Here is a 26,063-nt window from a genome sequence, read left to right on the forward strand (position 1 = left end):
TTGATCAAGTAAATAATTGGCAGAATAATTGATAATGAAAATAAATGTAAGTTGCAGTCGTAATCTATTTGGTAGCTTTACAGAGGTTGAACCACTGTTTCTTCCCAAATGTATAACTGTAAGTGTGCACTCAGGCAACAGACCATCAGATTAAACCCAGTCTAAAAACAGCGACAGTTATGTTGCAATAACAGTTCTATCTGTGTGTGTGTGTGTGTGTGTGTGTGTGTGTGTGTCTGTGTGTGTGCAGACCTTTCGATTCTCCTTGTCCGACGTGGGGTTGTTGGTGACCTTGAAGAGGTGCAGGTCAATCACTTCTTTCATCTCGTAGTTGTCTCCCCGCCGCTTACAAACGATCACTGCAGCATCGAACAGGAAGATGTGCCTGCGGTTCCAACCACATAATGTCAAAGTCATTGAAAGAAAACATGATGCACCATGTTACTCTGGAAATCACTGTGTCACTAACATTGTTTTAGATGCATCCTCTAAAACTTAAGGTTGCGATATGCATTTGTTCTGATACAGTAATGGCTATAAAACTGATTATTATATTATCATCATTATATAACATGAGCCAGTTTTTGTCTGGAACTCTGTGTGGTCATAATTTAAAACCCTTGTTACCTGACACTGGACTTTTAACAAGGTTTAGGACATTTTTAGTCTTATTCTGTGTGTCAGAAAACTCTGCTTCTCCAGTTCCAGTGCCAGCTTCACAGATATTTGCCTCAAGCTAAAGGCAGCTGTTTTAAGATACAGTCGACAGCTCATCAAGGTGGGTGACAAGTGTACGGCCAACAAAATCCTAGACAAGAAGGATGAGACTAACAATGCATTTTTTTCTCTGATGAAAAAGTTGCAGTGCAGCTTCAGAAAGATAAACTTGTACCTGACACACAAAAATGTTTGCAAATGTAGTTTAATTTATCAGTGAGATAACAAAAATTGCTACAAAATGTACAACTGGCTGGTTGTTATTCTGGACATCCTTCACAACAAGGACATCAGCTGACTGATTGTGATGTAATTCACAACACACTTTGGCCTGAAGTGACACACACGCGAGTAGTTTTCCAAGCACAGCACCTGATTCAAGTTAAACTGCCATCAGTCACTCAGTCATTTAGTCGACCAGCGTGTCATCCTGACATCTCACCTGTCCTGTTTAGCTCGTTTGTCTACCGAGGCCACCCGTACCTCCCCGTCACCTTTGGGTCTCCCGTAGTTACTCAGCGACTGATTCTGCAGAAAAGGAGAAAATGAAAGACGGTGATCTCACAGCGATAAAAAACATTTGCGAAGTCATTATCTGGAAGACTGGTGTGGCTTACCAGGTTTTCGATGGATCTTTGATATTGATCTATTTCTCTCAACGTCTCATTGTCTCGCTTCACTTCGTTAACATACTGAGCCAAGTCCTGTAAACACATCCCAAAAACACAGTCTTTCCTTTTAGTGTAATTCCATTTAGATAAACACATATTTACCTTCAGAAGCTTTGAATTGCTATAAATTACTTTGTTTATTACATGCTTAAGTGCAGCAGCAAGTACTTTTCTTTCATTTCTTTTTTTACCTACCACGTGCACTATGATTTCCTCAGCTGTCCACAGAGAGGAACCCCTGTATTACTTAGTAGTACAATTTCTGCTTTTTTCCTTTACATGCAAAGGTTTTAACCATTGCTGATGTGCGCATGCATATTCCAACTGTATATCATATGGGGCTACAGTGAAATAAAAACCCAACTTGACTAAAAACAAGGCTCTCAGCTTTCAACTGAAAAGCCTTTCAGAGTTATATATATATATATATATATATATATATATATATATGCTGCATTCAGTGGAAGATTCATTTATTTATATGTAGCTTCTTAATAAAAGTATTCACTTCAGCACATATCGGAGGATATATACAACGATACTGATATATCTGTGATAGGCCAATACTGTCCAATAAAATCGGCCAACCAATATATCAGTTGGACTCTGGTGAAAATGACACAAATGTTAATGATTCTGACTGTCATGGTTTATAATAAACTGCAGATAAATAAAAGATTGTCTCCATTTTTTTTTTTTTTTTTTGTTTGTTTTTTTATTGGATCTCTGTTTTCCCAAATGTCCCTCAGCTGCTTCACTTTTTGAAGAGAAAGGACAATGAAGCTCTGTTGTTGCAGATACTGGGAAATTTACACATTAGTAAACCATCTGCATTATCCCACTGCTCCAGTGCCTTTGGAAATATCTGCTGGGATACACACAAGACGTATATAAAGGTTACATTGTTGGTTGATATAAAATGTACCTTCATGGCGTCCAGAGCCATCCGCAGATTGCTCTTGTCTGTGACATCATGAGTGTGTTTCACCAGCTCCTATTGGACAGAACCAAATCACACACAAAATATAAGCGTTTCCTAAGGTAACACTTCTTTCATACTGAGCTGCACATGTTTTATGTTTTAATGTTTTTAGTATTTTATATAGTTTAAGGAGTAGTACTGTATCAAACCAGAGCAGGATCGTGCCCTGACCTTAACCAAGAGTCTAAACAGAACCATAAAACAGTTTAATAATTCTCGAGTCACTACAAGTGGATTTTGTACTGCAAAATCAGATATACTAGTGGAAAATAAACACATTGTGAACATTTTACTGATCAACGTATTTGTAATTGGCAAATATGTAAGTGAACATTTCCTCATTACATAAAAAAACCCAACACAATGACATTATATGTCCTTCAAAACATGCTGTTCCAAACTAGTTGCATATAGACAGTGACAGTATGTATAGATGAATAGAAGGCTATCTGTCAATCACAGACAAACAACATGCATGAGCATTGTTACCCTGCTCCAACATACAGTAAGTCCACATCCCACACACATGAAAACATAAAGCTGTGGCTCAAGATATGAAATGAAAGAAGGTGACTACGAAACGAATCCTGTCCTGAAGTAAATCAGATATTGTGTTTGTTGTGTTGTGTGTGGGTGTGTTTGCGCACTCATCTATTGCAGGTGTGTGTGTGCGCATGTGTATCTGAAATTGCTTGCCAATATCTGGCTGCAGCGTAAACAAGACATCTAGACCTCAGCACTGGAGGATAAGGAAGGATGCCATGCATGTCCTTCATACAGGTCCATACAAACAACCCAGACCCATACACGTACACACAAACACAGAGTCCAATATACACACATACACACTGAGGCGCTAAGGGAGATATATATGTCTGCTTGGCACTACTCAAATCCCTGGTGTCAGTCAAGCTCAACCTGGGCATTATTATCACTTGCAAGACGACAGAGTCCTATTTTTCCAGCCTCGCTCCCACCCCCACACATCCACAGAGATACAGAGGAAGGGAGTGGTCACGCTGATAGCTGGGCCATACACGATTGACTCGTCGAGGGAAACGTGTTGCTGTGGGTTCAGGGAGGGAAGAGAAATGATGAGCGGCAGTGAGGAAGAAAGAGGGAGAAAGATTGATGACAAAAAAAGACGCAAAGAAAGAAACGGCAAGAGAGAGGTTCTCGGGGAGCGAGAGAAAATGACAAGACATTAGTCGTACGGAGTCTGGCTGTCACCATGTGGGAATGTAACCCTGCAGATGCTTTATTCAGTGCAGCTAGCTATTACCCGGCTGTTCTGCAAGGATCTCGGCGCATGTTGACACAACAGAATCTCTTTGTTTTTACACTTTCTTTCTTTTGGTGGGACATTTGTGTTTAATGCAAACATTAGGGGGTAGGATCAGAGGCTTTCAGAGAGCCTAATTTAAGCCTTTTTATGGAAGACTCTGTCACAATCAGCTCATTTGCCTTGCCTCATCTGCCTTAACAAAGCAAGCAAATGCTGTGAAACTGTAAATGAAAGACCACAACACACATGGCTTCTACATCAAGGCATATTGTTCTATTAAACCTGCTGTGGACATGCATCCCTCATTCATTAAAATTCACAGATAAAATATACAGCAAACGCTCTGCCGCAAACCAAAGTTGTGCCTCACAAACAGGTGTAAATCTATGGAAGTAAAGAAAGGCCTTATTCATTTTGATTTTAAAACCAACTGAAAATTTAAAAACTACCCAATACTACTCTCTATCATTGAACCTGCAGAAATGAAATTTACTTTGAAAACCATCTACGGTATGTGAATGTGAGTGGTTTTAATCCCACTTTTTAAAATTTCCAGAGGATAATTTCAAGTTGTGAAATTTCACATAACATTTTAATGCTTTTCACAAATTCAGCTTGTAATGATTCAGTTTTGTATTTTTTATCTTATGTTTTTAGATACAAAAATGACCCATCTGAATCTGAGCAACTTGAATAGGGTATGTTTTTTTTCTCATCTGAACTTGTGAACTCAACAAATGAATCACATTTAATTAAGTATTTGACACCTGCTTGAAATTACCATTTTAATTTTTTTTTTGGCTTCTTTTCTTCCAAATTAAGACCTCCTGAATCACACCACCCTGCACTCATTGGTGGAAAATAAAATAAAATAGAGGCAGTTGTGTTCCTGTCATTTCCGCACCCACTTATCACACACACACACACACACACACACACACACACACACACACACACACACACAAATTACTGAACTGTACAAACACCACCTTCAACATGTTACTTCCTGCGAGATGAGTGTTACATAGTAACAGGAGTGTGTCTGTGTGTGTCTGTGTCTGTGTCTGTGTGTGTGTGTGTGTGACGACACACACATACAAACGCATCATTTACTTAAGGTAGCTTTAGTTAAATTGAGCATACTTGTTCTATTTAACAACAATTTTAAATTCAAATTGAAATCATGAATACATCACAAATCTAAAATCAGAGAATTTTAAATGTAGCTGATTCTAGATTTATCACATAGACCATTAAAATGTGACACAAAGAGACACATGAGTAACTTCTCCCTCACTTTGTTTCAGCAGCCTCAGTGCAGCTCTACACTCTCAAAAATACTTCACCTCTCCATCTGTCTCTCTCTCTCTCTTTCAGTCCCCACTTCACTTTATCTATTTTCTTTCTCCTCCCCCCTGATTGTGTCGATCAGATGACAATTATGTGTGGGTCATTTCAGACTGACATTCATAAAGAAGCGACAGAAATAAACGAGAGGAGCTTCAGAGCCTGAAGGACAAAGGCAGAGGGAGGACTGAAACATGGACAACAGCGCCTCCGCTGCAGGTCTGGGGCAGTGACAGGAAGTCATCTCACTCATGAAGTCTGTCTGGCAATGATGGAGCCTTTAATGAACCAAAAACTCCCTGATGGGGCTCTGTCACTTACTGACAGTCATCTACAAAGACAGTGAAGACTTTTAAGTTTTGGTTTGTGTCCGGCTTTCATCATTTACAATGACAGTAACTGACATCACAAACAGATGACTTTTTGTGGAAATATATGGTGATAGATCAGCAGAGACAACATATTACACAGCTGGTTATGCATAGTGGTGGAAGAAGCACTGAGATCCTAAAAGAAGTAATACCACAGTACAGTAGTACAGTGCAGTATTATCAGCAAAATATACTTAAAATATCAAAACTAAAAGTACTCATTATGCTGAATCACCCCTTGTTATATGTGATTTATTATTATGTATATGTTGGAATATTGGATAAATATTGCATTAACATGTAAGCGACTTTTCAGTGTTGAAGCTGATCGATGTGTAGCTGATTTGAACTACTTTATATCCTATTGGGTAGTTTAATCTATATCAGCATCATATTTTATTCATTGATTAAACATAGTATCACGTATGTGCTTGAGCAATAATACTCAGATACTTTCCATCGAAGGTTTTGTACTAAGATGCAGTGATGGCGGGTAGAGGTCATTTATATAGAGTAGACAATAGAAAAGACACCGCCATATGTTTATGTTTTCACCAAGAACCTGAAGTGGAGCGATCGACTGCACACACATTGCTATTAAGGCACCATCAGAGGATGAATTTGTGCAAATACGTGATCCACAAATCCAACTTACTAAAATTGTGGCCTGGATCAACCCATGAGTCATTTATTCTAACAAACCACATGGTTGGGAACAGGCTACAAGTTGACAGGGTGCAAGATGAGTGTTTTCTTAATAAGTAATTAATGTTAAATTAATTTAAAATCAACTCCCCTGAGCGCATATGCCCCAAAATATCACATTGTCTTTAGAGAGTCATTACTCCTCAGTGGTTTGAGCTACAGACTTACTGTTTTCTGTTTTCCTCTTAAATAAGAGAATCCATGCTTTCTGACAAGCCCTTGTTATTTACTTCCATTAATGAACTTATGTGTAGAGTGTGTCAAAAATAGTGTATGGTGGATGTAAGTAGCATGTGAAATAAACCAAATACTTTTCAATCAAGAGAACGTGCATAATGCACAAGAAGAATACCCCATTCTGGTGCAAAACATGTCAGGATCCAACTACATTAACACCCTCCGCCACACTCTCCCACTTCGTTTGTTTTCTGTAATTATTTCGGTTTCATACATCTGAATTTTTTGGTGCATGTGCAGCTTCCCAGCTTTGTGCGTATGCAATGTTTCAGTATAAAGTCAACGCAAGGCTTTGTACATGAGGCTCCAGGAGTGCTGTTTGATTGACTGACTTCCTATGCATCTTGTATCAAACTGTCCTTACCCTACATGCAAAGTAGCCTTTTTTTTATAGCACAAACAGTCGAAAGCGTGATTTTTCATTTTGTAAATTTAAAATCTAGTATTAATATTACTGTAGCGCTGTTCAAACTTGAAAAAACATGATGTTTTGCTCTTTATTCACATAAATACAGCAAAAAGATGTAAGAGAGATGAAAATATTAGAGCACTTTACCTGCAGGAGAAGGTGGTACTTCAAGACTCGCTGCATAGGAACCACCAGCAGATCTCTTAGTGTGAACTTGCCATAGTTGGCTCTCTTTGAACATTCCTGTACAGATATAGCAAATACAGCAAATCAATAGATTATCTTTTAAATTATATAGGTATATATACTCATGAAGAAATTCAGTCAGTGACAGCATTTGTCCAGTTTCTCCTTAAAGACTCAGAGCTGTTTTTTCAGGGCTGACAGGACTATGAAGGAGCAAACTACTAAAGCTTCATTGGAAACTTTACATCATCTGCATTGCCACAGGTCACCACCTGAGGGCGTTCTCTGACCACTCTGAGATGTTGAGAAATGAGCACTTGTCATTGTTGCAGTGAATTATAATTTATTGATAATTTCTAACTAACAAAAATGAAGCTTGTACCTCTAGCTTCATGCGTACGTCCTCTCTGTCTTTGCTGATGTTATCCAGAGTGGCGATGGCTGTCTCCACATGGCTGCAGTATTTCCCATAGATCAATAACCTGGAACAGACACATTGAACATAGCAAACAGCAAATTGTGAACAATTTAGCTGAACATTGCATTATATTGTATTATTCTTAACATGAACATGACATCACAAAATCCCCGCCAGCCTTGTACAATTTTCAAAACTCAAATTAGAGCAACAACAGGCAGTAAAATAAACCAAAATCAGGATTTAAAATGAATACAAAGACAAATTACATAAAGTAAAAACTCAAATAGTCAGGCTAAGCTCTCCAATAAAAGAATGTTTTAAGAAGGGATTTAACAGATGTCATTGACTCGGCCAGCCTGATTTCCTGCAAACACTGCAAACACTCTGTCCCCTTTAGTTTTCAGCCGGGTCTCCAGATAAAAGACCTCTGCCTGAGGATCTCAGACTACGCACTGGCTCATATGGCACTAAAAGGTTTGGCGCTGGAACTGGGAGAAAGGCAGTGAAGAGTCTTAAGAGTGATCAATACGATCTTAAAATCCTTTCTAAGACATACTGAGAGAAAGTGTAAAGAAGCTGAAACAGGAGTGAAGTGGTCACGCCTCTCGTCCTGGGTAAAAGCCTAGCAGCTGAGTTCTACACAGTCTGAAGCCGATCAATAGAGTTTGAGCAAAGACAAGTAAGTGTATGTAGGCCTGTTTCAGGGGGTCACGGTTATAGCGGAAGAGAATAAACAGAAAAGAAGGAGAGGTTATGAAGTGAATACTGCACCTCTCTTTGAAAGTGATGAAGATCTGGTAAAGGTTCTGGGCACTTCTGTGATGGACTGAGTCTTGGATTTCCAGTAGTAAACATTTGTGAACTTTAACCAGCTCCTGAAACACATCAGCAAACAAGCATTACTATTTCATTCAGGTGCTCATACTAACAGAGGAAATTAATTAAAAAAGCTTCATCTTAAGTTTAGAAATTACTTCTAAATTCTACTCATAAAGAGACTATGTCCTTTAGGAAGTGATCTTTTAATGTCAAAGATAAACTTGTGTTAATGTTCATATGCACACCTGACTATTGTTTCAGACAGACTAGAAAGAATATGAACCTCTCCTTTAATCCACTAATTGTTTGGTCTATAAAATAATAAATGTCTTGTTTTGTATGAAAAGATGTTCAAAACGAGCTCTACTTTCATCTGAAACTAAGCATTAACTAAATATTATTAGTTAATGGTGAACCTGGACAGCATACAGTATAACGACAACGTTTTTTTTCCTCAATCAGTGAAATGAATGCACATTTAAAGATGTATGAACAGCTGTGTTTCAGTTTGTGTATTAAAAATAGATTTTTTTTTTCACAGTCAGTAAACAAACAGTGACCCCCAGTTGACCGGCAAGTTGGATTATTACTACTCCAGCATGAGATAGTGACTTACCGGGATATTCACAAACACCTCCTCCATTTCAACCGTGGAGAAAAACGTGGTGAGGGGCGTCATAAAGTGCTGCAGAGGAAAGAAAGAGAGAATGCAAAAGAATGAGGCTCGTCCCTCTGGAGTGAGAGTGGGAAAGTCATTTTGCGAGAGGCCGTTATATTATAGGGGGCCTAGTTGCAAAGAGCTGCAGTCAGCAAAAACAAGGAGGACTGTCTGGGTCACGACAATAATCTCATTTTCAGAGTTTGCAATTTAATGATTTCCTCTCAGAAACCTGCTGCCGCATAGTCACCTCTACATCTCAGAGGATCGGGCAAGCACAAACTAAATTCCACCATCCACTTCATATCGAAAGTCATCTACTGAGACACTCCGCTGGGAAATCAGGCAAGGTCTTTTTCCAGACGTGAGCATACACAAGAGGGCGAAGACAAGTAGCTGTGGCTGGGGGGGGGCAAGAGCCGGCGAGCCTCCCACAGTCCTGTAAAAGTGCAGGATAAGGTGGAAAACATCCACGACAAAGGGGCTTTCCTCAGAGTTTTGGTCTTTTGGTGCAGTTTGTTCTAAGCAGTGCAGAGATCACTCATCACCTAACACTAATTCCAAAAATAAAAATTCATCCTTCCCCTCATTTCTCTGCGAGAGCCCAGATTTGTAACACTACTCATTATTTTTCCCATTACACCCAAAAGCTGGTGATTACAGTTTCTCATACTGCAGGTGATCAGGAGGCCACTGTTGTCATCATTTTACTGCATGAAATCAAACTTTTCTTTCCTTTTTGATCAACTGCAGTTGACTGTTGGCTCTCGTCAGCTCGGAGAATTAAGAACAATTTAGTCTCTGTCAGATATGGAGGGGAAATAACATTTTGACTAAGTAATTTGTATTTTTCCTAACACTGAAATTAGCTGCATAGTTATTATTGCGATGAGTAACATTACTGATTATCATTTCAACCAGCTCTGTTTGTTGGCACACAATTAATTCTGTCATTAGCTGAAAAAACACATCATGTTCCTAACTTCATTCAGAGTAGTTTTTGTAATGATATTAGTACTGTAGTCATTTAAAAAAAAATTCCTGCTTCTAAACACACCACACTCACACTGCAGATATATGTGCTGAGGACCCACTTGATCAAACAAATTCAGCAGGGGTGGGGACTAATTTATGGGGCTTTAAAATTAATCTGAAGGGTTGTGAGATAATTAGTGTTGACAGGAAAAAATGAATATGAAAAAAATATGAAAAATATACTATTCTTCTGCCACACAAATAACTGTTTTTCTGACTTTTGAAATGAAAGGATCTGACAGAAACAGACCAGAACGCGCCCATGCTGTCTGTTAATAATAATAATAATAATAATAATAACAATAATCTTCATCTTCATCATCATCATCATTTGTTGTTGTGTAATTTTCTTGCACAGTAACATTTCACTGAATGAACTGTAATGAATTTAAAGAACGAACAACATGGCAGATGTAGTCAGGTGATGAATGTGTCTTATAGCTCAGCACCACTTTTAGTATTTACGAGTTTGATAAATACAGGTGCTGTTATTACAGCATACAGCACTTTCACATGTTCCCATGTGACATCAGTTGATAACAGCACAAAAAATCATCTACTGAAATAAATGAGAATAAGATTAGATTCATTAACTCCAATACTTATTCAGCCTCAGTCTGTTGGTTCATCCACACAAGGAAATGTCCCACAGGTCAGTCAGTACCTTTTCTATAGACTCCAGGGTCTCAGTGTATTTCTCCTCTGTCTGCTTGATCTCTGTTAAACAGCAGCTCCTGATGTCGATCTCCGCCTGCTTGTGAAACGCCTACACACACACACACACACACACACAGACACACACACACACACACTCCTGTTACTATGTGTCAGCGCTGTGGGCTGACAAACTGTAGAGTCGTTAACCAGATGTTGTCAGTACAACCCTTTGAAAAAAGTCTGAGATTCACACACTCTGGTTGGATTGTCTACCAGCTGTGAGGTACCATCACTTTTTATGAAACAAAGCAGATATAATGTGCGTAAAAACATAATTACCTTCTGGAATTACTAAGTTAAAAAATTCAGAGCATCTGCAGGTTTCAATATGAGCAAGATTTTTGTGAACTGTATTTATTTAATGTGCAATTAAGGGAGAAGAAATATTGAAGAACAGTTTATTAAAAACATACAGTATATATATATATATATATATATATATATATATATATATATATATATATATAGATTTAATCAGCAGTTCAAAGTCACAGATACTTTGAATATCAAGGTTGATACTGAATTTTTTCATGACTTTGATGCACAGATACACTCACAGTAAAATGCCAGTTTGACATTTTAGAAAAATGCTTGATACATTTGATTTAAGCTTGATTTGCAAAAAAGCAAATATGCAAATTTCCCAAAATGTTGAACTTTCTTTAACTCAGGTATCAAACTGTTGACACCTGTATCAAGGAGCAGAGAAGAGGACTAACCGGAGGGGGGATGGCTTCAGTCTTCATCAGGTCCTCATAGATCTCCCCACCATCTCCATCATCATACACGCAGTCGTACAGATCCTCCTCATCCTCCACCTCGTTCTCACTGCAGCACACATGACAGAACACGTTAGTGACATTACATGGCCCCCCACAACTGTTTGATCACGAGTTTTACAGTGAGTCTCTTCAGGACAACCACACGAAAGCTTCACACAAAAACACACAAACCTCTGGTTTGACTGACATAGATTTTAATACTATGCTACAAATCTTGTTAGTCAGGGACAACATTTAATCCATAGCTGTGAAAGTGGCTCAGGAACACACACACAAGCAAAGACTTTTATGTGTAACGCCACAGGCCTTGTTCTGACTGCTCACATCTGAGCCAATTACTGTACCTTAGCAACTCTGCTAACATGACATGTCAGTGTGTGTGTGTGTGTGTGTGTGTGTGTGTGCGTACCATAGAACCAACTCTACCCCAAAGGAACACAGAATATCTGAAGGACCAAGTTTTGTGCGGTGTTTGGGTTTATTAGGGTGAGGAATAGAGGGTGAGGTGAGGGTGGGGGTTGACCACTGACTGTGCAGGCAGGACAAAACTCCTGCATACGGACCCCGACACACACAAGTCTGAAAGGATGCCTCTGAACCATGTCCAGTATAAATAACAAAAGGCTGACGATATGAGGTTGGTAAGAAAAATACTGTTGACTGTAAAAGGATCCAAATGTTCCTGGTAAAATATTTGCTCCACTGAGAGACAATCAGAAGAAAACTTCAACTCATTGTTTAGTATCTTTAAATGATATATTCATGCAGTACAGGAAACTGCACTTTTTACATATGGAGAATGAGAGATGTACGATTTGCGGCGACTTACCAACCCCAGCCATCAAATATGAAACCACACAGCTGTTATTGTGTGGGTTGGAGTAGTTACAGCCTAGCAGCCGGTTTTGTTTGTTTACATTTCCAAAAGAGTGTGGTTTTTATCTATATTATTCTTTTTTCCTTCGTTTCCCACCTCATGATCTCACAACGCGGGACAGGAAGGAGGTGTGACCTGAGGCCAGCATATGAAACATCACAGATGCACATAAACGGTGTCAGAGGTGAGTCATTTTGAGAGTGAAAGCAGATCCTAAGCCTGTTTTCTGTTTTAACACTGGGGTTATCATTATATATGTATTTATGTGCCTTTAAGCTTCATTCTGCTGCTCCTCTGTTGCAACAGATTCACTGATTCACTTTAGTTCTGTGAATAAAACATGAGTCCTGTGAGGTCTCATTTGACTGATAGATCGTTTGATTTGATTGTTTGTTTATAGTGAATAACAGAGACAAATTTTACATGGTTACATGGTTTTCCAACTTTCTCTTATGCTCATTGGTCTGTTAATATGCAGTAGGAAATGACATTAAATAAAAATTTCCACATTTAACAAAATTTCACAGGCTTCTATGGAGCATCAAGCTGCCACAATGCATGTACCCACTGATTTGATTTTCTCAGGACATCAAGAAGCAGTTTTAAGCTCATGACAGACTGAAGAGAGGCATGTCAGGTCATCTAAAGAATTTACTCTTCATCTGACTCATCACATTTGCTCTGTTAAACACATAATGAGCCTGAAAACGTTAATTTCATGTCATGATTTTTAGTGTTAGATAGAGTTGAGACAGTCGGCTCAGAATGGACATGGATAAATTACACTGATAAATGGGAGGGAAGCTCTTCTCCTGGGTGGATAGGTGTGTTTCTGTACATGTTCTGTCCATTTAGCCATCACTGAGCAGATGGGAGCTGAGAGCTGAAGACAGCTCTGTTCAGTGTGATCCAAGCTGCCACTTCCATCGGCAGCTGGCTGCTGTCAGGCTGCTGGTTTCCACTGTCACTGCTGACTCCTGAGCCGCTTCCCACTCTAGGAGCTGGCAGCACTAAACATAGACCAGAGCACCATGTCAAAGCAAGGCCTCCAAAACCTATTTGAACTGGAAGATTATCTCTCTCTGCTGACTTACATCACAACACACCCTACAGTAACACTGTTCTTAAATCCAAGAAGTGACTTTTGACTCAGTGTAGGCTGCAATATACAAATATAAGCCTTATTAATCACAAGGCAGCAATGCTGGCTGACAGGAGGAAGAAGTTAACCTGAATGTCTGTCATGTTTTGGTGAGCAAATGCTATGAATAGATATTAGATTATTGGCAGATTCAGATTCAGTTTTTCATAGATGAAAAGCATGGCATCGTGTGTCAAGAGTCCTTTTTGCAGTGTGGGAGGATTATGTAATGTTATGATTTAGCTCCTCGTCACTTTTAAATTAAATGGATTATTTGTCGTTTTGATAAAATAAAAATATCACTCATAAACTGGTTGGTTGTCATTATATGTTAAGGTAAAGGCAATAAGGTTAAGCATCCGACAAAGGTTAAATCAGGTTAATCTGATGCCCTAAAACAGGTTACTCAAGTTCAAACAGGGTTTAAATCAGCCACACTTTCATCAGTGTACAGGGAATAGGGTGTGAAAACATGATCAAGCCACAAGCCCACACAACTTGTAGGTGACTAAGAAAAGAGGGGGACGAGTGCATGCTGGGAGCCTTGGAGGGGGTGGCTGTCTTTCAGTCAAGATCCAAGGAACAAATGTTGCCTGTGCCCACAACAGCCTGTAGATTTTTAAGTGGCAGGGTAACGAAATTAACAAATAACTTTTTAAAAATTAAGTTCTTTATGAAAACCCTGTAAGAGGGGAGTAGAGTAGACTAGAGGAGAGGAGAGGAGAGGAGAGGAGAGGAGAGGAGAGGAGAGGACAGGAGACATACTCTATGAGATCCTCCAGGTGGTTGTAGATATCATCATCTTCAACACTTTCCTCTGTTGGAAAAGGCCTTTAAAGGGAAAACAAAAAGCATTTTGTGTTAGACCTTGTTTTATAACCTATAACCTGCCATAAGATACATGTTGTATTGTGTTATATAATACTGCAACATAATGTGTCGCATTTTATTGTTTATTCAAAGATAATAATACAACATTTTTTCATCTCTCTTAAAAGATTACATTGTATTGTGTTACTTCATGAAACACACCTGATTCCAGTCTGTTGTGCAATCACTGTGTGGGAAAGTTTAGAGAGTGTGTCCATAACCTGCAATGGAAAGAAGGATATTATTATTTATCAATATATTTGACAGTATCACAACATACACAGCCTGAAAAGCTGAGGAGACTTGTGACTGATATCAGTTTGTCGGTAGAGTATGCTGCATTTCCAAGTGGAATCACATGAGGGCAGCATTCTCAAACACTCCAACACTTATTGACACACACTGTAACTGTATGTGTGTAATAACAGTCACACAATGTTACATTCCAGAGATAACCAAGATGCAAAAGCCAAAATATGTCATAAAATATAAGAAATAATATATAATAATATCAGTATCCATTTGCTATGATTTAACATCCATAAACAAGTAAAAGGAAACAATGAGCGGGGTGTTGAATGAGAGGGGAACTGTGTTGTTGCTGTATAAGAACTCCCTCATCTGACACAGTCAACAGTTAGCAGTACGGTAACAGCAGGCCAGAGACACATGACCTGATCCGTCATCAATCGTGCTGTGGAGTAAACCGCGTGCCCTCGTGGGGTGACATGATTGCTATTAGTATGACAAGTAATTTCACGCTGCTGTGCTCAGTCCTGCCAGTGCCCTTGACTCTGCAAGAGTGCGTGTGACCTGCTTGACTAATCACAGCTGAACTCACCTGCTCAAGACGGCTTTATCACCTGAGTCAAAGCTCAGCAGGCAGCTCTGATCATTCACGTTTTGAAACCTGGCAAACAGCACATGAACCTCTTTTTGTGGGTCATGTACTGTAATCACTGACATCACACACGGACATGCGGGGGACAACATGCCTGCACTCTCACATTCACACAAACACTGATTTAACATAGATAACGTCTGCCCCGGAGTGTGAGCTCTCACAGATCAATACTGGTCACACAACTGGCATTTACCTTCCCCCACCAGTAAATAGAATAAACAGTAGACAACAAAGGACATGCAAAGCAGAGACATGGTTGTTTCTGCTGACATCCTTTCAACTCTAAACTCTACAGTACACCTCTGGGACTAATAACGTGATGCACAGTGTCACTGATGTAAAATTCATGTTTGCCCAGTGCACAATGCTGAAGACTGATGGACTTAAACTGTTTTTAGCATCAGTATTAAAGGGGTCTCTACTGATAAGCAGACAAGTATTGATCAATGGCACGATGTGTAATCAATCAACCCACATATCATCCATCAACAAAAAAAAAGAAGGACAATGAATTTTCACGTATGTCAAAGTCTGACTTTGGCAAGGCTTTTTTAAATGGCAGAGATCAGACACATCAGAGGCGGCGTCGCATTACTGACGCCAGGAAACACAAATCAAAGCATCAAACTAAATCGTCACAGGGAAATATTAGTGGTGAGCAGCTCAACAGTGCTGGAGTTTCAGACCTACACATTTCAATCAGTATAGGAAATAAAAAATAATGATAAAATTTGTTATCGTGCTTCGACAACTCTACCCTATTTCCTCAAGTGCCCAGATATCAAATACTTAATGAGAGCTAATAAATAATTCCATTTAGCTTAATTATCAACTGTGAATAAAACACAAATTGAAAGTTTGTTTGTTTTTTGTTTCATTTTTGAAGAAAAATATATGTCAAGCTCTCTGTTGCTTCTTAAGCTTATTGCTTTGAGTTTTGGAGGCGACTTATATGAGCAACATTTTGATTCACTGGGATCTTCTCTTATCTGGATTATTGTGGCTGGACACTGAGAGGCTGAATTCTACACTCATCTTTCAATTCTCAAACAAAACCTTTAGTTTCTTCAGAAGGAGTGTCCCTTAAAGGAGTTGCACGAGTTGCTGCACATAATGGAAACTTTTTTTTTTCCATGATACATTAGAAACAAGAAGTAAAACTAACACCTATAGAGTTTATTCAGAGCTGTCAAACACTTAGCCGAGCACAAGTTCAGGTCCTGAAGCAGGCGCCTGGAGGTTCAGCCACCTGTGCTGTCAGTGTGCCCTTCAGCAAGCAGCGAGGAAGAGGGAAACACAGATTCAGACTTCTGGCAGTTTTTTTAGCATAACTGTGGGGACTATTTGTGATCTTTTTGCACCACATTCATTCAGTGATTAGACAACTAAAAAATGCTTTTACAACATGTCAACCTTACATTAACTGTTACCTCAACATATACAGTGTGTGCTGTATATGTTGTCGTTGTCAGTGCTGCAGTCCAAACACAGACACAGATGGATGCACTGAAAGTGACTCATCTTTTTACTGGGTGTATTCTCAGATATTTCACACAGAACCATCCTCCCTCCAATTATTAATCCTGACACAGTTGTTAGACAGAGTTGATGGTGCACTCTCTCCACTAATGAATGAAGGGCATGACATCCGGAGGCCAGTTGGCAGGTACAACATGTCCAAAAGCTGAGGATTCGCTGCGTGCTGAACAGAGATTTGGAGGTTTTCCAGTCGTAGCTGGCAGGCGTTTTTGGGGACGAGTCGTGTTGTGTTGCGCTTTTTGGCTTCAGTGAATACATTAGTCACACACATCCGCAACAAAACTGACCATCTGCACACAGCCAAGAAGACTCACATGTATTACATCCCTCACCGGCCGCACCCCTAATAATAGAAATGTCAAGAAAATGTGCACAAAGAAAATGAGAGGTTGAAATTCCAAGAGGCAGTACACTTAATTTTAGCTGGAAAACTTCAGCAAAACAAAAATATCGATGATTACTACTGTTCTTAGAGCTGTGTTATGCAAGGCTTTAAAAATACATCATGATTCAGCTGTCACAAGGACTCCAGAGCAAGACTGGTACAGTATCTGTTCTTCAAAGCTGCAGTGAGCAACTGTGTCATCAGCCAAAATCACAGACTGAGGCTGAAATAGCAAAAAGAGCCCAGTCGCAACATCTAAGAATCCACAGATCTGGTGTCCAGTGGTGTCCAGTGACAGAAAGCTGAGGTCAAAGGCTCAGCAGCCGTGTCGAAGATAAGTGGTGGTGCTGGGGGACTGAACCTGGTCTGTGATGGAGGCTAATAAACCTGTCTGACCACGGCTGCAGCGCTGGATCTAATGATTCACACCAGAGCAATTAAAGCAGGATGAGGGATGTGTCTGCCCAGATGAAAGGGAGACAAGTACACAGTGTGTGTGTGTGCTGTGATTGTGTGTGTTCTGGTTAATGTCAGGAGCAATGTGTCTGCTTTCAGGTACCTATTTGTATACTGACAGAAGGTCAAGGGAAAAAAAATCAGCTATTTAGATTTTCATCATCATAATTTCATACTTGGAAACACCTTTGATGTAGTAATTATATTGCAGGATGCTGAAACTCTCTCACAGATAACAGACATAAAATCAGGTGCTCACCATTATTGGACCGTGAACAACAGGTAAAGATGTAGAGATGACACAATTTGAGCTTCAAGAAGAGAATGGTTCTGCTATCAACATGCAAACCCACTGATTACCTCCTCTGTATTTATCCTTCACCATTTCTTATGGCAGAGGCCGGAAAATGGCTGGTGCATTTTAGATTTGTAACGTGGCAACGGTCTCACTGGTTTCACACACAACCCAGCGTGCTGTCCCAGTTTTCTGCACTCTGCTTTTACTCCTCCTTTCTCTGGCTCATTTTCTTTTCTCTCTTTTTTCTCCAAATCACTGATCACTGATTATCAGCTAAAAATAGAGATCAGTTAGGTAATCCAGCGGAACACATACATTTTTTGTGTTTAAAGACTCTGCCTTTCAAGCCAAGAGAAGGAGCACTTCATTCCCGTTTACAAAATTGTAATTGAGGTCATCTACCCACTGACTGATTCCGAAATCAGTGCTGACATTGGTGCATAACTGCTGCTGCTCACTGGAAAACAAACTTAACTGCAGCCTAAAAATGACTATAATCTTGTTAGAGGGGGGGTTGTGAATCTGAAATGAAATGCATTAAATGCTGTCATTTATAGCTACAACGCTGCTAATTGCTGCTTTTCTCAACAAAAAATAAAATAATGGTCTTCTATAGAGATGTAGGTTTATGGAAAAATAAAAAAAATCGGGCAGGTCACATATCTGATCATTACATCACTCCCCAGACACTTTGAAAACACACTACTCCAGATTTCATTTGAAGAGATGACATGAGACGGACCAGGGATCAGCTGTTTGGCGAACACTGCCTTCGAGGTTTTCTCACCACCACATGTGAGATAAACCAGGAGGAAAACCCTCGAGGGGTTGATCCGACCACACCAAACACGCAGCTGTGAAAGGACCTTCAGACAGTGCTACCATCATCTGCAGCCTTCACTGTTACTTCAGAGGATTCTCCTGCTCGACTGCTTTAGAACCGTTATTTCAAAAATTGCAGTACTTACAGTGTTGGAGAGTCTTTACACCTTGCATGTTGTACTTGGAACAATTTATGTTTACTGCTTTAGTTTGTTTTCTGCACATAGACCAGAGACTGTCTCTAAGAGGATGAGTTTGAGGGTGTAAAATTCAAAACGTTCCATTCTGTTTAACTTTGTTCCAAGAAACTAAAAGTTGTAATTTGGTTTTTGCTGTGGTTTGATGGGAGCCTGAAAACACCTACAGAAAATTATAAAGCCTTGTTGTAAGGCTTGTGCAAAACAAATCATTTTGAAATTATTTTGCCAGATATTACAATATTAGTCATGATTTCAGCTGTATTGGTTATTTTCGCATTTTATTTTCACTGAAAAAAATCTTAAAATGATGATGATCTTGGTGATGGTGATTTTTGTTGGGGCTTGTACCAAACAAGCATGTTCCTTTATGTCTGGACAATATGATTTGTATGATGGAGGAATCTCTGTAGCACCATAATGCTTCATTTATGGTATGTTGTGACAAGTATTACCGTTACCAAAAAAAGGCTCCTGCAAATTGGACATTGCACTTGGCCATATTGCGATTTTGATAATATTTCGATTAATTCAGTTCAGTCCTACTTGTTTTTGCCAGCAAATGTGTTTTTTTTATTTCAAATATATATCAATCCACAAGTTGTTTTTCCACAAACCTTTTAACGCTTCTGCTGCTCATTTTTACAGGCAACAGTTAATAAAACATTTATGAAAGCAGAAACGCGAGTCACTGGAATCATGTTTGTATTTCAGGCAGAAAAGCAAAAGGCTCTTCTCTCAAACACTTTTCCCATCAAACACTCTGCTGTTGAAACAGTTTGGAAAAAAAGGACGTGAATATCGAACAGCCACCTCCCCAAAACACACATTTACGTAAAAATACACAATAGAGTGTGTGTGTGTGTGTGTGTGTCTGTGTGTGACAGAGAGTGTGTGCTAATTGATATTAGCTTGTTTCCTGTGTTTCCTGTGCGTCTGTTGCTGCACATGAGATTGATTATTGTTCCTTCTGCATATATGCATACACACATGAATGTGAGCACGCTTGTGTGTGTTTATTTGACAGATGAAGCCGGAGTGTTAAATTCAGTCCACATCGAGAGGAGCCAGTAAAAGCCTGATTGGCTCTGAGAGAGTGACTAGCTAATGTTTGGCAATCAGTGCCATGGCTCATTAACGCCCATAATACATAATTAGTGTGTTTGGATATAGAGACGTACAGCTGATTGGAATGCAGCACACGTTTGCCATTTCTCCTCAGTCTTCATTGCCTGCATCATTTAGTCCAGCACTCTCCTCATCAAACACTGCTTTACATGCATTATTTCTACACTCATGCATATGGTGAAGACAGCAGAGACAACTTCCTACAAGACACTGTTTAACTGAGAACACGTCCACCCTACCATAGCTAAATCTGAAAACACTCATCCAGGCAAAGTGTCTTAGTGTGGACGGAAAAAATTGAACTCTGTCGCCTATGTGTTTATGTTTCTTTTGACAGACAACTTCATGGTCATAAAATAGTGATTTGAGTGACATTTCAGTGCAGCAGCTTAACGGGGAGTATTTATGTGGTGCAGTCAAATTATTATTTTAGGCTTGTTCAGTTGTCAGACAACAAAAACACAACAGAACACAACAAAAAATAATCCATACAGGGAGTCTAGTAATGTAAATGCAGAGCACTATCAACAGAAAGCAATCTGATAATCCAGACTACATCTGAAGGTGGTCTGTCCCACCAGGTTAAAGCCCTGGTACAGATCACATGGTAACACCAAATGTAAATGGAGCCGTATTATGAGTGGCTGAAATATATAATAGATGATTATGGAGAGAAGACAAAACAGTCTGAAATCGTACAACTTCAGGAATGTTATTAACTCTTAAAAAATAAATAAAATGCATAGTAAAGAGAAAGTCCTACCCCTCTTTGCCTATACCTGGAGATATCAATTTGAATATACTGATATTGATCTGAAACTTTGCTCCACAAGCAACAATGACTGATTAATTCTGCTATTAATGTGGCATCTGTTTGACCGCTTGTCGACCTCTATTAGTAAAACCAGAAACATTTTCATTTGAAGAGGCAGCTTTGGGTTCTTCTGGGTTTTTTTGCTCATGGATGAAACTGCCTATTACAGTAATAAGACTGAAATATATCCCAAACTACCTGCTGATAACTGAGTGATAAGACAGACTTTTTCTGGACAAAATGAACAAATTACATTTTGTAAGGTTTAAAAGCTTTGGCAGTCAACAGAAATGACTCAACAGCTGCTGAGATTCCTGGTGTTTTAAAAATCATGTTCATGCACAAATGCTGGAACAAAACCCTCTAGAAACTGAGGATACTCCTAGTCCTCCTCTAACCATGTCACACTCTTACTCCATCTCTTGGACTGAAGTTCATCTCAGTTCAGTTCACATGCTCCAGAGGGAAAGTTAACCACAGAATGAGCTGTGAGTCTGTGCAAAATCCTTTCTCCCTTCAAATAGCTCCATCTCAACAGTGTAAGGTCAAAAGCAAGGTCATCCTGGCTGTCCTTGTGAATCACATCAACCTGCACAGACTACAGCCCCTCAGGACACACATACTCACACACACACACACACACCCACACATGCATTACCACCCTCCCCAGTAATCAAAGCAGATCCTCGAAATCCTGTTTCATGTTCACATTAATAGGCGAGCAGATCATCCCAGTGATCACACATTTGCACGGTTTTAACACGCTGACAGAAATACACACACACACACACAAACACTCAACAAGCATACTGATGCTCCCACGCAGCTCAGGGCCTTGATGCACAAACGCATCTGATCTGCCAGATCCTCACTTTGCTGACAGGTGAGGTAACTCCAGCTGAATTTCACACTGTCTGAATCAGCAGGCTGCTCACAACTGACCAGCAGTACACTGTCAGTCATACCAACACACACATTCACATGTCTCTGCTGTACACACACGAGAAGCCTCATAAATGTACAGTAAGTGACATACACACAGTAAAGTAAGAGTTTACCACTGTGGCTTTCACATGGATTTGTGCATGAATAAAAGTAACAAAAACAAATTTCTTCTTCACTTTTACCCATTATCACACAATGGGTATATCATAAAGGGTATTTATTGGTGTAATTAAATAACACATTTTTAAGAAGTAGAGCTAAAATAATAAGTCGATTAATTTGTTAGTTGATAGTAGTCTCATTCAAGTTTCTTAACTATGAAGATTTGTGTCTTTTTTGTCTTTTGTGAGAATGAACTGAATATATTTGGGTTTGGGAGTGTTGATTTAATGATCACTTGGGTTTTAGGGAATTGTAACTGACATTTTATAGACCAAACAGTGAATCAGTTGTTCTAGAAAATGATCAGTAGATGAAATAATCATGAAAACATATGTTAGAGAAATCTAGAAGTCAGAGAAGCCAAAGAAGACATCATACAGTTCTGAAGAGTACTCTTTCTGACAAGTAATTTGATCTAGGGCTGGGACGATTATCCGACGTAATCATGGCTGTCGATTGTAAAAATTATTCGACATGGAATTTTAGTGTCGACGCGTCGTGTAAAACCACACAGGGTAAATGTTCATAGAACAAAACCGGAACTTTCTAATGGGACCGTTTATATCCATCGTCTTTGGTTTACCCGGATACAAGCGCAGCGCAAGGGCTGGGACAACGCAGTGATGTAAGTCATTGACTTCGTGAATGATTTGCATCTGTGTAATCTATTTGAACAACATGGCGGCGTCTACCAGCGGTACGACGGAGCATGTGGAGCAACACGCGGCAAAAAAGGCTCGCACACGGTCCTCCAAAGTTTGGGAATACTTTAATCTTGACACCAACAGTGTGGTAGTCTGCAGACTCTGCAAAGTGCATCTGGCATATTACTGTAGCACGACAGTCATGCACGAACACATAAAGAGGAAGCACCCTGGTGCAGTGTGTGTGTGTTGGACGGGGCAAATTGTTATATTAAATGACTAACCGGAAAATAATTGCAATAAAATTACTGTTAGGTTAATAAAAAAAATAATCGTTAGATTAATCGAATAATCGAAAAAATAATCGCTATATTAATCGTTTAAAGAATAATCGTTTGGGACAGCCCTAATTTGATCCTGATAAAATTGGAGAAGTGAACCTTTAATAGACCAGTTTAAAATGACTTTCAACCTGACTTTTTTTCTTCAAAAACGTCACCCAGTAGTTTACAGTGGACAGAGTTCTCATACTGCAGGGACAGTTTCCAATATTTTTTCAGGAGAGTACAAAAGAAACTGGGGAGAAACACTGGAAGAAAATTAGCTGCTGATTATGTTGCAGATCAGTCTCTCCAAGTAATTATACCAAACTGCAGTATGGATGGTAAAATGGTGATTGTTCCGCATTTGTATAATCCAATTTTCATCCAAATCTTTGCATTACTGACTGTTTTCATTAAATTTGTATTCACATTGTAGTGAACCATGTTGTTCACATACAGAAAAGCAGCTGTTTGCAACTTTAAACGGAACACATCTGTGCATGTGGCTTGTAAGAACCTCAGCGTTTTACAACAGTCACAGACTGATTTGTTTTTAATGGTGGACCTTCCTTAAATTCAGCTGCTGATAACTGAGGAGGATCCTCCACACAGAGATAGCATGAAGCATCCCAGAGCTACTGTGTTCACTGCTGTTATTATCATTGAATCCATTGTAGCAGCTATGCTAAAGACATAACCTCCACTCTCCACCCACTCCTGAACCAATCTACAACACAATCTCCATTGTTTCATCATGTTGACATGACGATCTCATTCCCTCGCCACCGAAACACTATCCTGCAGTTAACTGAGGATGAAATGAAGCAAATGGGGAAAACTAGTCTCCCCAAGGGGTCTTTCACTCCAAAATATAAACTCTGCTTTTAAGAGTCTACTGCTGAAGTGAAGTTACCAGGATATTGAGATTTCAGCTCCTCGTGGTCTCATGAGGGGAGCCCAGACTTGAAAGACTTGCCAAAACCATAACCAAGTGTAAGAGCAAGTTTGAGTGGGCTGTCTGCATTGTAAACGATGTCCTGAGGCGGTCAGTGAAAATCCATATGGACATTCCTCTGGATTTTTTTTCCTCCAGAGCCTTTGATGCCGCTGTGTCAGTCATGGACCCCTACGCTTCAGTTTTAGCCAACCCTGTCCCACCCTGTGGGACCCTAAGATTCACAGGAGGGGACTGACTGCAAGTGCTGAAACTATGAAGTGGTGTTACTACTGTCAACAAAGGTAAAAATATCCACAGCCTTAACATTAATTCTCTAAAATATAAATAAAGGACATCTCTAACTGGAAAAACATTCTGTAAAATATGTCAAGGATGAATTATTGTGTTTCTTCTTTCTGACAGTGAAGCAGTTTGAATTTAGTTCTTCTTTAGTTCTTACTGCAGTCATCTAATCAGGACCTGATTTACACCAGGGACACCGGGTGAATGTAATTAACTGGTTGGAAGGATAGAAAAGCCAGCAGGTCCAAAGTGCTCCAGAGCCAAGCCTGACAAGCATTCAGGAGGGAGACTGCACCTCATTCAGGGAATTAATGTTGCACTGGTTTTCACATAAAATATATGAAAAACAGAAAAGTTTCCATCACTTTCTGTGAGAAACAATATTCTCTAGTACATTTAGATAAAACTCTTACAAGTAGCAAAGTGCCTCATCAATTATGGTATCCCGCAGCCCCAATGTAGTGGATTTCTGGCCAATATAAGACACAGAGAACATCTTTGGTTATGCTGTGTTTGATTTACAACCACACCGGCTATAGGTAAACAAAGGCTGAAGCAGTGCTATCCATCTTGTTGCACCTCGCACCACTATTCATCACGTTAGTTTACATGTCAACCATTTTATCGCCTTCTGGATTATAGCGTTGACCAGCGCCATAACCGGCAAACACTCACAGAGATGGTGCCATAAATCCAGATCTCCATAGAAAAAAGGTAAACAGAATGACATCTGTATCACTGGCTCCAGATATTAAAAGTCTGGAAAATAAATTAAGTCCTGGCTGTCAGTCTAGTATGTGGTTTTAAATTTGAAGTCATCTTGATTAGCTTTTATTGGTCTATTTTTATTATCTGGTTTAGTGTATTACAGATGCTCTATGCAGGATTCATATGTCAAAAGCTACTCATCAGTAGATGAATAAGAGCTGCAGCAAAAAAGAGGGTCCACTCATTGATGTTGATCATCTTTCGCTGCGCTAAAATTCTGATGTAAGTAATGGTAAGTGTGGGAAATGCTGTTGATATACAGGACATGGCACATCAAAACCAAGTGACGAAATCCAAAACTCTGAAACAGCAGCAAGCAAGCATTCTACTCAGACATGGCCAATCCAACCACTGTCCCGCTATAATGCAACAAATGTATTTCCCGCTTCTGGATCCGTAGCTCTAGCCACAAATAGCCAGCTTGTCATATATATATGTGGCGTAAGTGGGTTAGCTTCATCTAGATTACCCTTAGGAGTTGCCATTATAATCATGAAGAATTAAATACACACTGTTTCAGTCTCACTGTGCAGATCCTGCACATTAATCATGTGGCTGTGTGTAATCTTGTTATCGTAGTTCTCAAGAGTAAAACATGGCACTTTAGAAGCATTATGTTCCATTACAACAGCTTAGAGTAACCACAAACAAAAACATGTTTTTATAGCTGCTGTTTGTATTGCAGTAAAGGGCAACACAAATATCCTGAGACTTTGGTTCCATATTTAACACTATTCCAGTGTTTTATTTGAAGTGGTGATCCATAGGAAGATATATTTGTGGTTTTAAGTACCAGAACCCATCTCAATGTAGTCTTACATCTCTTATCTCAAGCTTCTCTCTGGAGCTCTAGTAATAATAAGTAATTTCTCTGCATAGTGGGTCCGCGTGGGCTGGGCTTGGGGCATGGCTGGCAAGCACTTTTGTTGTGACATCACAAACGTAAAGAAGTCCTGATCTGCTTTATATTAAAAAAAACCTTTAAGGTGACTGTTTGGCTGCATGGACATGGAAACTGACTGTCGGAACAGCAGTGAAAACCTTATCTCTATATGACTTCTTCGACCAGATGTTCATGCACAATTTGTCCCAACTAATCCTGCAGCCCAGTCTAGGATTTACATCGATATTGGGCCAGTCCACACTTGACAATTTAGGTCCCTGCGCTGTCATACAGTGCCCTGTATGTGAAGTGAGGCATCAGGTGA

General features: G+C 39.5%; 1 protein-coding gene across 2 annotated transcripts in view; it reads right to left on the reverse strand.

The window, feature by feature from the left end:
* Positions 1–26,063, reverse strand: part of LOC130161174 (guanine nucleotide exchange factor VAV3) — a 92,688-nt gene that overhangs the window by 37,644 nt on the left and 28,981 nt on the right. For both annotated transcript variants that reach the window (XM_056364229.1, XM_056364230.1), the window contains exons 3-14: positions 14,393–14,451; positions 14,126–14,191; positions 11,280–11,388; positions 10,508–10,609; positions 8,767–8,835; positions 8,103–8,206; positions 7,293–7,392; positions 6,872–6,967; positions 2,314–2,382; positions 1,335–1,421; positions 1,160–1,245; positions 253–385 (exon numbers count right to left, since the gene is read on the reverse strand). In XM_056364229.1, coding sequence (XP_056220204.1) covers positions 253–385; positions 1,160–1,245; positions 1,335–1,421; positions 2,314–2,382; positions 6,872–6,967; positions 7,293–7,392; positions 8,103–8,206; positions 8,767–8,835; positions 10,508–10,609; positions 11,280–11,388; positions 14,126–14,191; positions 14,393–14,451 — 1,080 coding nt within the window. The remainder of the gene's footprint in view (positions 1–252; positions 386–1,159; positions 1,246–1,334; positions 1,422–2,313; positions 2,383–6,871; positions 6,968–7,292; positions 7,393–8,102; positions 8,207–8,766; positions 8,836–10,507; positions 10,610–11,279; positions 11,389–14,125; positions 14,192–14,392; positions 14,452–26,063) is intronic.

Source organism: Seriola aureovittata, chromosome 20 (assembly GCF_021018895.1).
Source record: "Seriola aureovittata isolate HTS-2021-v1 ecotype China chromosome 20, ASM2101889v1, whole genome shotgun sequence".
NCBI classification, from domain to species: Eukaryota; Metazoa; Chordata; class Actinopteri; order Carangiformes; family Carangidae; genus Seriola; species Seriola aureovittata.